Genomic DNA, 13,736 nt, shown 5'->3' on the forward strand with positions numbered 1-13,736 from the left:
AATGCAGATGCAAGAGGAGTTAGGCTGGAGCCCTGGCTCAAGCTTGGGCTTACGCTGCAATGTAGACATATCCAGAGACAAATATTGGGAGACAACATCGATCTCAGAAGAGAATGGAATCTTGGGACCATTGGTCCTACCAATATGGACTCTGACTTAGATTTGGTTTTAACCTTAGACTTGCTCACCTAATGTCTGCCATATGTTTTATTCCAGTTGACTAATAAATGCCATCTTGTTTTGGAAAGGCTGCCTGCTTCACTGCACATACTTTGCTGGTTGCATTGCTCCTTCAGAAGGTACAGCCTCTCTCAGGAGTCTGATTTCAATTAGACTTGCTGTTGAAAGCTACAGTAAGAAGCAGGGTGTGCTGCAGCCCAAGAGTTCAGACTCAGAATCAGGGGGTTGCATGTCCCACCCTGAAAAAAGTATGGTCCCTTGGGGCCTCGCACACTGAAAGGGTTAGTCCAATCCCTTTAAATCTGTGACTATATTTTACTTTTCAGTGCTCTACAGATTTTTGTATTTATGATGCATCGTTTACACTGCAGACAATATGAAGTTGGAGGTTTTGCTAGTGCAGAAGAGAAAATGTAGACTTTAGTATCCAAAAGGAAGGAGGACACAGTTTGAGATTGTGGGATAAACAAACCAACTGAAGACAAAGCCACAGGGAGAAAGTCCATTCCCAGAGAATTAGAGGGAAAGGAAAACAGAGGTGCAGCGAGGTAGTGACCTGCCCATGCCTCACAGCAGGTCAGTAGCAGAGATGAAAACCTAGCACTCCTGATTCCAATTCTCTATGCCATGATATCTTGCCTAAATTATGTGAAATGCTAATGGCTAAAGTGATAACAGTTGACTCACATTGCCATTATAATGTTTCAGAACTGACAATCAATTGAAATTACTGGGCCAGTTCACACCTCGCAACTATTACATAAGGTAGTCTGCAGACTCAGGGCATGGGATGAGCTCATCACATAGTGCCATGAACGTGGCTTTCCTCATCCAAAAGTTCTGCAGCCAGTGCTCATCATCCCAGACGTGCATCACGATGTGATCCCACCACTCAGTGCTTGTTTCCCGAGCCAAAAGCAGCATTCCACTGTGGTCGGCACCTCTGTGAATGCCACAAGCAATCTCATGTCGTGGCTACTACGCGTGGCGAGATCAATGTCGCACTCCTCTTGACTTTGTAGTTTAAGGAGTAACTCCACTACCATTCGTAACATGTTAGTGAGAGCGAACAGCATACTGGTCAACAGAGCCATGAGCTCCAAACAGTCAGAGCACAGGACTACTAGGGGGCACAGTGTGGGGCCACAAGGATCGAGGATGCCTTGAGGCAGCAATTTGAAGCTGAAAGCCACTAATATTTGTTGCTATGCTCAGGAGTGCAGTGCTTGTAATGCTAGGAGGTGATTGGTGCAGACGATGAAATATGTGGGTTTAACATAATTCTATGTTGCTTTGCAGGGCTCTTTTTGCTTTCAATTAATAGAATAAAGATTGCTTTCAAACCAACACAATTATTTTATTAAAAGACAACAACAGAAGAAAGACTCAAACACTAATAATAATAAAAAAAACATCAGCGGGGATGGGAATGGGGATGGGGGAAGGGAAGGTCCCAAGAGGAGGAGGGGTCCCGGGATGGCTACAGATGTGTGTATGTCCAGGGATCATATCCTGGTTTGTCCTGATCATATCCTTCTCCTTTGGAGTACAATGCAGCAGGGCCAAACTGCAGAGGGCAGGTGTTGAGTGCAGTGGGAGTCCTCAGTGCTGGACTGTGAGGGGGAAGGAGTGGAATGCAGCGGGTATAGATAGACTGGAGCCAGGAGGTTGATAACAGTATGTTGGCGGTGTCGGGTGGGGGAGAGGAATGGGAAAGAGTTTTGCGACAGCGGCTGCAGGGGACGGCGAGCACGCGCGGAGCTGCTTTGTTTGAAGAGCTAGTATTGCCTGAAGCATGTCTGCTTGGCACTCCATAACCTTTAAGAGCCACTATGTGGCTTCATTCTGGTGTGCCGCATTCTCCTTTCAGTCCCTCTTCTCGCTGTCCCACCACTCCTTCAATTCCTGTTTCTCAGCGGTGGAGTACATCATAACATCACGCAGAAAGTCCTCCTTAGTTCTTCGTGACCGCTTTCTACTTCTGCACAGCCATTCATCAGCTGGTAACAAAGAGGGAGGCTGGGCTCCCAAGGTCATCTCTGTGAAGTTTAAATGCAACATTTTACAGAAGCAATATTGTTTGCAACACAGAGAACATTGATTCAGTCTGTACTCACACACCTGTCACTAACTGGCTGACCCCAGGCAAACATCCATGAGCCACAAGACCCCCAAAATGGTGAGTAGCTGCAGGGACAGGGTAAATCACTCTTCCCCAACCCTGGTGTACACTGGGTACTTGAGGAAAGCCAGGACTGTAGGGGGGGCCTGATAATCATTCCTGTCCCCACACTTTCCACAGGATGTGATCATTATGGAAGATATCTCGCTGCTGAGGGTGAGCAGGGAATCAAGGGAGGGTCTTCTCCAAGCCTGCGGCTTCCGCCCTGGCCCCTATGCAGCTCACCTGTGTGCAGCAATGGTCCCCCCCTCTGCCCTCCTCCCTGTGACGGCACAGTGGCACAGGAAAGTTACCGTTAATGGGGCAAGAAACAAAGCAGCTCTGCCAAAGAACCTGTGGCAGCGAGTTGCCCCAGTATCTCCACGAGAGTTTCCTGGAGATCTCTGAGGGAGATTCCCGTGAAGTGAGGCAGTCAATCAACAGCCTGTTCCGTCACTCAGACTAGGCATGAGGTGGGAGACAAGCCTGCTTTCTGCAACCTTCCTGCCCCCAACAACTCGCTTCGGCAATTCCCAAATTCAAATCCACTTACCAGGGGCCTACTCTCATGTTTGCACTTCACCAAGCTCCGACTGCTGTGACTGGCTAGCCTCCTCCGGGGTAGAAAACGTCTCCTGGCTGCATGCATCTCTGACCTCTGAGTCATCCTCTGCCTCTGGGTCTCCCTCCCCATCCACATCCTCATCCAAGATTTCCTCCTCCTGGCTCAGTCCACTCTCAACTGGCATGTAAGCCACCGAAGTATCCACAGTGGTCTTCGCAGTGGAGGTGAGGTTGCCACCAAGTATTGTGTCCAGCTCTTTGTAGAACCAGCAGCTTGTGGGGGCATTACCGGAGTGGTTTGCCTCCTGCAGGCCTTGTGGTAGGCGTTCCACAGCTCCTTCACTTTGACCCTGCACTGTAATGTGTCCCGGCCATGGCCCCTTTCTGTCATGCATTGTGAAATCTTTCCGTAGGTATCATAATTCCTACAGCTGGGACTGGACAGCTTCCTCTCCCCAAATGCTGATGAGGTCCAGCAGCTTGGCGTTGCTCCAAGAAGGGGATCGCCTGGTGCGTGGAGCAGGCATGGCCACCTGGAAACATGTGCTGAGACTACTACATGCAAACAGGAAGGGGACTTTCAAAATTCCAAAGGAATTTACAGGGTGGGGCTGATGGTTGGTAACCTGAGGGCAGGGCAGTATAGTTCAAACTGTTGACCAGAGAGGCGAGAACAGGCATTGTGGGACAGCTCCTGGAAGCCAATCGCAGCACTGTAATTGACCATGGTGTCTACACTGGCACCACAGCTCTGTAGCCCTGGTGCAGAAAGCTGTATGCCTCTTGTTGGGGTGGTTTTTTTAAAGCGCTACAACTGCACAGTTTCTGCACATTAAGTAGCATGGCAGTGTGTACACCTTGGGAGTTACAGCACAGAAAACTGATTTACTGTGCAGAAACTTGCCAGTGTAGACAGGGCCTCAGGAACACACCACCCATCCCTGCACTGGTTTACATTTGGAAGGTTCCTTTGAAGCCATAAGGACTACAAACTTAGGCCAAATTTTTCAAGCCTGAAAAGTCAGGCCACATCTACACTAGAGAGCTTACAGCAGCACAGCTGTACCGATGCAGCTTCACCACTGTAAGATCTCCCATGTAGCCAATCTATGCCAACAGGAGAGTGCACTCCCATCCACATAATTAAACCACCCCCAACGAGCGGCGGCTGCAGCTACATTGGTGGGAGAGTGTCTCGCACTGACATAGCACTGTCCACACCGGCATGTCTGTCAGTGTATCTTATGTCGCTCAGGGGGGTGTTTTTTCACACCCTTGACGTAAGTCATACCAACAAAAGCGCTAGTGTAGACATAACCTCAGTCTCTTAAAATTTCATGTACACAACTAAAAATATAAGTGATCCTCAGGAAATAAATGACTGAGGAAAAGAGATTAGGCCCTACTTTATTCCTTTTACTTCCTTCCAGAGGATCTGTTTCACGGGGACTATCCTTCCAAGTGAGGACAACTGAACTCAACTTCCTCCCAAGATTCATTTTGACTCCTTTGAACAGCTAGAAAATGCAAGGGGACTGCGTGAACAGCGCCTTCCTTTCCCCCAGTAACTTGTCACAATTTAAATTTGGTTCCAAATAAAAGAGGTTGTCGGGTTCAAATTCATTTAAAAAGAAAAACACAGCAGGTTTCCTTACCTATATTACCCAACAAAAATTTAGATTCAAATACATTTTAAGTGATCTAATTTATTTTTTGGATTTCACTTAAAGGAACAATTTGAGTCAATTGTCAGTCAATTTCTACTAGTCAATTTCAGTCTTCTTTAAAATGAGTTTCAATTCCTGGTTCTCAAAGGTGATAGGCTTCTGCAACAATTAGGTCTGAAATATTTTTAAAGGAATAATGTGCTCCCACAAATAAGCTTTAAGTTAGTTTTTTAAACAAGATTTCATAGAAACATTTCTTTTAATGTCATGTGCTATAGAAGTCTGATTTCACAAGATCTACATTTGGGACCTATATGGACCTGAAATATCCCTTTAATATATACTGCATGTATCTATGCTTTTGTCCACTATACTTCACAATCCCACCTGGGCTCACCCTACAACCAGCACAATACATTAAACACTTCTGCACTTTAGTCATGCTCTATCCTATGGCTGCTGGCACTCGCAACCAATACCTGGGTCACGGTGCCAGAAGCAACATAAGTAAAAAATGTGAAAAGGATGAACAAATGCATAGTGCAAACACTGTGGGAGAAACACAAGGTTGTTTCTCTATTACCATATACTGAAGGAGAGAGGAGAAAGCATTCTGACCTGCATTGCTATAAAACGTTGAAGGCTTTCCTTCACCATCCTATATACCTTCTAAGGATGGGTCTTCACTGACAGCGCTTTTAACGTGGCTGTGTAGTCGCGGCACCAGCGCTGGGAGAGAGCTTTCCCAGCGCTGTAAAAAAACCCACCCCCACGAGGGGAGTAGCTCCCAGAGCTGGTGCACTGTCTACACTGCCACTTTACAGCACTGAAACTTGCATCGCTCAGGGGAGTGGTTTTTTATACCCAGAGCGAGAAAGTTTCAGCGCGGTAAAGTGGCAGTGCAGACAAGGCAGCCTGAGACAATTTAAATAGAACATGTGGGACTAAAAAATTTTCTGAACATTTTTTAAATGTTTACAGGAAGATTAAACGTTTACTTCCCAAATATTTCTGTAATTAAGATATTTAAATAACTCATTCCAAATGATGGAGAAAAAGTTCTCATTTTAAACCTTTCACAAAAAACACAGCCACTTGACACCTCATTTTTGTCTATTGCTGTAATCATGCTGTGTTCACTTGGTCAACCTCCTTTGGCTTCCCAATTAAGAGTTAATGTTCGGTCACTGAGGGTATGTCGGGGTTCTCAAACTGGGGGTCGGGACCCCTCAGGGGATCATGAGGTTATTACGTGGGGGGTCGTGAGCTGTCAGCCTCCACGCCAAACCCCGCTTTGCCTCCAGCATTAATAATGGTGTTAAATATATTTTAAAGTGTTTTTAATGTATAAGGGAAGTCGAACTCAGAGACTTGCTATGTGGAAGGGGTCACCAGTACAAAAGTTTGAGAATCACTGGGGTATGTTTACACAGCAAAGAAAAACCTGCTGTTTTGTTGCTGTGTAGACTTCCAGGCTCAGGCTGGAGCGCAGGCTCTGGGACCTTCCCACCCTGCAGGACTTTTCTTTTGCTGGGTAGACATACAATGAGAAACTCAGGGTCTTGTCCAGATTCTCCATTCATATATGTTGATTCTATTCAGCTCTTGATGGCACTTTCACACTAACTCAGACAGTGACTTAACTATCCAATAGCCACAGAGGGGCATTCAGCACAACTAATGGACAACCTACCCTAATTCTCAATTACTGAGGGACAATCTCCACTCATTGATATATTTTGCTTTCCACAATCAAATCTCTGTACAACTTCTCATGAGTGAGGTGCCCAAATACTTAGATGCTAATATCAAAACTGTATTCTTAAATGTATTCACCTAAATTTGGATTATTGCTGATTATGTACTCTATGTATCATATGACTTTTAAAAACAAACTCTGTATTTGTGGATAATCTAAGCACTATACCCAGGTATACAGACACTCTTTTCTCTATCTATGTATTACATAATTTTTTTAACATTAGCTTTAATACAATTTTTTATCTGTTCAGTAGAACAGTTTGTATTCAATGCCCTACTTTCTTTTCCCTTACATTCTGTAAGAGCATGAAGCCAAAAGGAAATGGAGGACTGCCTTATCCTTCAATTCTAGTATACCGATATGTAGCTTCTTTTCCAAGTGGTTCCAATTATCATGAATATATATGTATAAATGTATTTTCATTTAAACAAAATAAGAGAACTAGATCTTGCTTACCCAACTGCTCAATAATGCTTGAAACTGTCCCAAAGGGCTTCAGCTCAACATCCTCAGGCAGAATTATTGTCAAATCTTCAACAGAAGGTGGTCCCTGCTAATATAAAAGTAATTAATTTTCAAAATATAATACTTTGTGGTCAGACATTCCTCAATGGCTGGCAGGGTAGGATTTTAAACATTTCACTTTTGCAGTTCAAGAAAAAAAATTATGGCTAATTTCTAGTAATAATTCATTCTAATAAATGGAATACAAACAAAATTGTTCAAATTAAAGAGAGCTGAAATTACATCTGGGGAATGTTATTTTACTGATTTTTAAAATACTTCCATACCACAGCACTGCTGCATATATATCCATTACATCTAAGTCAGTTTTACTCAACCAAAGATTAACTTGAACAGTTAAGAGAAATTTGGTTTTAAACTTCACTTTCTGACATGAACTTTTAAATGATTATACAATCACATCCATGTACAACACTGGAAAATATTTCTGTAGCAGCAGACAAAAATGGTATTAAATGCAGCACAGCAGAGATTAAATATCTGATATAACAGCATGGAGAAGAGTGTATTAAACCTAAAAATTATTGAATTATATAGGATACAAGTACAGCAATAAATTAGTAAGCCTTTAGTAAAAAGACATCTGAGCTGTTGTCCGGCACACAATAAAACAGCCTAGGAGAACCGTCCCCCCACATCCTCACAAAGATACATAGGTACAAACCAGTATACGCAATATACATATCTAAAGTTATATCTATACTACAGTCCGCAAATGTGACTGCAGCATATGTAGACATACCCAGCACAGTCTTGATCTAGCTAGATCAAAGCTAGCTTGAGTAACAATAGCCATGAAGCTATAGCAGCACAGGCAGCAGCCACTGAATTACGTACCCATGGGTCCTGGATGAGCAGAGCTACCCTATCCAGCCACCAGTCTGTGATCACACCTCCTGAATGCAGCATAAGCATGCCCTAAGTTTCACTGTGCGTAACAAAATGTTGAAAGACCCATCATAGTACAGCAATCAACACCACTCTCCAAACTTCTCTAAAACTATTAGCATACAAAACTTAAACACACTCAACATTATATTAATTATCTTCATCATCCCATTGTATTGTATTGCATTGATATTGTCAGGAAGACACCATGTGTAACTTCGCCCTATATTCCTGTAAGTTTGATACAGACCTCTTATCTTATGGTGTTAAGATAATATACACATTAGTTCACTCATCCCTGAATCCAATGTATTCTGGATTCTCTTCAGTAGAGTTCACAAATACTCAACAGACCTCACAGTACTAGCTTCATTTTTGTTATTTTTGCCCTCCACAATCAGGAAACTCCACAGTATTAAAAACGAGATATTAGTGAAGACTCCTTTATCCAGTTTCCTAGGATGGACTTGTACACTAAGATAAACAATTTTGAGATCATACCTCCCCAACCCAACCCAACCAGCAATGGGCCTAAATCTACAATTTTTGTGCCACATTTCAGATAAGTTAATTATTGGAATAAATTTGCATCTGAACAGTGGAGGAATGGTTTGAGGGGTTTAGTATAACTACAGTGCTTCTCTTACATCAACATCATTAGAGGCTTTGGTAGTTGTATATAGTACCACATTCAACACTATCAGCTCCCCTATCCTGAGACATCGTTTCATACCATTCTAAACTTAGATCTAACAAAGGTTCCTGTTTTCACTGAATTTTTATATTAGCAGAGACCATACTTTTAGGAGGGCTTCGGGTATACAAAATGTATTTCAGGGATAATAGAGCAAAGCCAATGATTACTTTATAGATTCACATAAAATACGCAGGGTACTGGCTGAGCATATACAAAAAATGTGAGGCATCTGGAAAGCTTTACTCTTAGTTATGCAAAAAAGTACAAAGGTTTGGAACCAAAACATATCAGCCTGACATTTAATACCAGCCTCGTACCACACATGAAACACTGAATTGGCCAAATTAATTTGGAAAAAGAAATGATTCAGGACTGGCCTTAGACAGGATAGGGATAGAAAATTAGCCAGATTGTCTCTACTTTCAATATGTAACTATCCTTTTTATTGGCTCTCATATCCCTAAATAACTAAAAACACATTAGCTTAATATATTACTCAATAGCTTCTTGGAGGCATCATGTTGACAAGCTCTTCTCAGTCTTGGCAGACAAGCTCTCAATCTTGGTAAGAGTTCAGCTTTTCAGGATTCAAACCCCAACAATTTGCCATTGACAAGCTATGCTCTACGGTTTCAGGTTGAGGACTTCTAGGCCTCAATTCTCCTTCCTACCCCTACCACACTGAAACATTGATAGACTTTTTAGTTGGATACTAAATTTCTTGGGACAGGAACCATCTGAAGGTTACTCTGCTGCACCCAGAGTTCTTCACAATGGATCCTGCACATTCCTACTCATGGGACAATGGAACATTTCACAGCAGTGCCCATTGCAGTGCTCTTGTGTCCTCTCCTACTCTTTTTCTCACATTTTCTGAGAATTAAGGAGACTGGTGCTCCAGTTGCCCGAGTTCCTTCCTTTGCCTCCTCAGGTCCAAGACTGTAGTTAGGACTCCAGGGAAGAGAAAGGAAAGCAGGGAATGTGAATGTGCAAAGAATTTCAGGTACAGGTAACCATCATTTCTACTTTGTGGTAGTACCCTCTTCACATTCCCAACACATGGGATAGTTTGGGAATAAGTACTGTCATCTGAGAAACAGAGACCTAATTAAACAGTGACTGAAGAACCACTCTACCAAACTGAGCAACTGACCTGTATGCTAGGTCTATTGCACAGTGTTTAGTAAAAGTGCAAACAGAGTTCCACAGAGCTGCTCTATAAATTTCTACAGTGGGAATATATCTAAGGCACAAGGCCATCTTTGGCACTGTGAAATGTTATCTAATCCCTAATGGGAGAGTAGAGGCTAGCTATCTTCAATAGATGTTTTCTTTAGGCGAGAGGAAACACATCTAAAATAGACTGATAGTCTGCTTCTGTTCTCAAGCAGAACCTCAGACATTTGGAGTTGTGCCTGGATGTGAACAGATTTCCAGATAACCCGAGGCAAAGCTCTCATCTATCAATGATGTCTTTAGAGACCATTCATGCAGTTCTCTTCTGACACTACCCAGCTGATCTACTACCTTGTCTTCTTTGCCAGCTATGGTGTAAATGTAATGAATGCATCAGTCCCATAATCCCACAGCTTCCCTGCACAGTTGGGCAGAATAAGCTTCTTTGCTCACATTGTACATCACTGATGTGTTGTCCAGAACAACTTGAAGTAGCTTGTCTTGCAAGTGAGGAGGAAAGACTTTAGCATCCAGCTAATTGCTTTCAATTCTAGTACACTGTGTGTATGTAGCTTCTTTTCCAAATGGTTCCAATTATTATGAATTGTTAGGTTGCTGAAATGGGATTCTCCATCCCATATTGGGTTGCTGATGAAGCTATGGAGTTTAAAGTTACTCCTTTCAGGATGTTCTAACACTCTTTCTACCATGAAAGAGATAGGAGAGCTTCTCTTGGGAGAGTCAATTTCAACTTGGCAGATATTGTGCTAGTCAATATTGCAGAGCTCTCATCTTGAGCTGTGCATTGAGGTTACGTATGTAGCTGAGGCTATTAGGTCTGAGGAAGAACACTGCTGTCTAGTTGGAGTTCTCTTGACATCTAATTATTGCTGACTGAATTTTCAGGAAGGGTTCATGTGAGGAAGGCTCTTCCTGCTTGAAAATCCAGAATCATCCAGTGAAGGAGAATTTTTGTGTATGTAGTAAGTGCTTTTCCCCCCCAATTTATTCTCAGTCAGGTTCTCAAAAAGGTAACATGTGTGAGTCATATTCCTGGACAGACTTCTAAATAGGGGTATACAGGGTGTCACAGTTACAGGGAAAGATGCACTTTAGACCGCCTTTAATCCTCTTGAGTACATCCTGCAGGTAGGAGGCCTGGCTTCCTTTACCTCCCCCGATGGGAAAACCCATGCAGTTCAAGCACTCAGGCTGGGTCTCCCCCTTTAACAATCATGTTAACTCAACAGGACCAACTATGTTTGGCACCTATAAGCCCTTTTCCTCTGGGAGCCTGTGACAACTGATTAAAGTGACTCAAAAGCAATCTTCAAAACTAATTATTCATTCACCTAGAGGTACATAACACCTAAAGCAAAAGATTGAAACTAAAAATCCTATAGACATAGGTTTTACCTATGTTATCATGTTTCCTTGCAAGTTTTTATACATACCCTTTCAGCCAGTTACCTCCAATTCTGAGTTGGGGGAGAGACCCTGACTACTGAAGTTTCTGTGACTTTCTAAGGCCATGTCTACACTACCACTTATGTCGGCAAAACTTGTCGCTCGAGGGTGTGAAAAAATAACTCACCCCGAGCGACATAAGTTTCACCTGCATAAGTGGTAGTGTGCACAACACAATGTTGGTGGGAGAGCTTCTTCCACCGACATAACTACCGCCCCTTGTTGAAGTGCTTTTATTATGTTGATGGGAGAGTTCTCTCCCACCAGCATAAAGCAGCTACAGGAGCGATCTTACAGCAGTACTGCTGCGACACTGTAAGCTCACTAGTGTAGACATGGCCTTGGTCTCTCTGTCAGGGTCTCCCTCCAGGCAGCTTCTGAATATCCACTCATTTCTTCCCTATGCCAATATATTGAAGGCAGTTTTCCAGGCTTTTATTTTTTATTTTTTTATTCGGGGGGGAGGGCGGGGGGGAGTGAGCTTCCCTTCAGAGATTCATGTCTCATGCACCCCTCTCCCCATTTCCCTCCAAAAAAAATATTTTTTGCAGGGAGCCAGAGATGCGTGCCAAGGAGAGCCATACTGAAGGTGGGCAGGTGCTCACCATGTGATAGTTGAGGAGGCCTTCTGTTCCCTGTAGTGGTCAGGCAACTTCAGCGGCCAGGACCCAGCTTCCTGTCTGTCTCACTCCCCACTGTGGAGGGGAAACAAACCGAGTATTGCTGAAGGGCTGGGGTCAGGAGAGGAGCAGAAGGCTGCACCCCATGAGTACTGGTTCCCCTTCTAGACACAGCCCCCATCCTGACCCTTCAGCACAATCCCATCCACCTCCCCAGCGCAGGCTCTGTCCAGCAAGGAAAGTAGGCAACATGGTGTGTCCTGAGGCCACGCTCAGGAGGGGGCTCTGTCTAGCAGGAGAGTCAGTACTCTCAGGGTACAACCTTCAACTACTTGCTCAGAGTCCCCACCGGCCTCCTGCAGCTACTCAGTGAGGACGCAATACGGGCAGGGAGCCTAGCCCCAGCAGCCAAGACACCCTGTTTAGAGCTCCCTCCTTCAGCTCAGGCCTATAAAGTCATCATGCCACCCTGATAACCTTGGTGAATCACCCATAGGTGTATATACCTCCCTGTTTGAAAACCTCTGCTTTAAGGTACCAGTATTCTCTTTGATCCTAGGCTAAGGCCCGGGAAGAGCGAACCTTGCCAGGCTGACTGGAGCTAGACAGGAGCATTCCTCACTTCATAGCGCCCCCACTGTCCCACTAATGAGCCTTGTGTGTCATTATTTCATTTGCCTGTTTGTTTCCCCCACAAAAAACCTCCTTCAATTCAACTCCTGGCAGTCAGGCCGGATAATATCAAACAGGTAAACTGAGGTGTATATATTTATAGGAGATTACACACAACTCCCTTATTCTCCACACCATGTATAGCCTATCATCTTAGATGTGCTGCCACCACCGATAGACACTTTGTAAATACTGTATATGGGAATAGCAGATACACCAAAGGGAAGGACCCTGTACTGCTAGTGATCTACTCCCAGAAGGAAGCAAAAATACTTGCAATGTGAAGGCCTCATAACAATGTGGTACACACCCTGTAAACAGAGCCCTGAACCAATTTTGGGTGGATAGGGAAGGAATTATGGATGCTTGTGTCAATAGACAGACTATGAACTTTCTGATGAAGAAGCTGAGCTTTCTCAGATCTAAGATGGGTCAGAGTCCTTCATCGGACGCCAGAAAGCATATGGAATAGAATCCCTTTTGAACATTCTATATAGTTCCTACTTCCAAGAGCGAACTAAATTCTGTCCTTAGCTTTCCGAGGGTCCGTGAATAGGAATGGAAGGGATGGTGTAAAACTGTAAGGAATAACTCCTTTGCATTATTTCTAGGATCCAAAGGGGTGGGAGAAGGAGGAGAAGAAAGGAGAAAGAGTATAAACAAATTAAGATTGGTTAGGAGCTTGAGCCTCACATCAAGCCTGAAAAAAGGCCTGATGCAGAAGACAAAGATGTGGTTTGTCTGCCCTTTCGATGGGACTTGACGCTATCTCCTCTTCGCTGCTGTTGAGCAGGAGGTTGCTGGTGCTGGTATCGATCAGGGTGGATAAAAATCAAAGTTTTTAAAAAAATCATTATTTAAATCGTATTTTTTGATAAAATGCTTTTTGAGGAAAAAACCTATCTAAAGATTGTTTTAATTAAGATGCATTATAGCTCAAAGATATCTCATCATGGAATAGGGATTATGAATTCTAGTTCTATAGTATGAGAATATATTCATGTAATATTTAAGTTTTGTAAATGAGTTCCAATAGTTCATGGATTAGGGACCCAATGTTATGGGGTTCCACAGGCTTCTGTATAGATTATTTAGGTTAATCTTTCTATCTACCCAATGGGACCCAGTGCTCAGTCTAGAAGATACCAGACTGCTTAGTTTTGCAGTTCACAAACTGTGATGTGTGCCTCCAGAGGTAATATGCTTGTTAACAGCAAAAATGTTTTAAAATAAATAAATATATAGAAGTGAGAAATAACAGATCTCAACCCTATTGTCCCTCGGCAAATTTGTGTACACAGAGTCAATCCCTTACCTCGTTCTAAAAGTGCAAAGTTTCAAAAAGTTCAATAAATAG

General features: G+C 43.3%; 1 protein-coding gene across 2 annotated transcripts in view; it reads right to left on the minus strand.

Annotated features, from left to right (window-relative positions):
• NAF1 (nuclear assembly factor 1 ribonucleoprotein) overlaps window positions 1–13,736 on the minus strand; it is a 75,097-nt gene that overhangs the window by 43,099 nt on the left and 18,262 nt on the right. Inside the window, exon 3 of one of the 2 annotated variants that reach the window (XM_005299356.5) lies at window positions 6,791–6,884. In XM_005299356.5, coding sequence (XP_005299413.3) covers window positions 6,791–6,884 — 94 coding nt within the window. Of the gene's footprint in view, window positions 1–6,790; window positions 6,888–13,736 lie in introns of both variants that reach the window. The other variant, XM_024106208.3, reaches the window with a different exon arrangement.

The sequence above is a fragment of the Chrysemys picta genome, chromosome 5 (genome assembly GCF_011386835.1).
Source record: "Chrysemys picta bellii isolate R12L10 chromosome 5, ASM1138683v2, whole genome shotgun sequence".
Classification (NCBI taxonomy): Eukaryota; Metazoa; Chordata; order Testudines; family Emydidae; genus Chrysemys; species Chrysemys picta.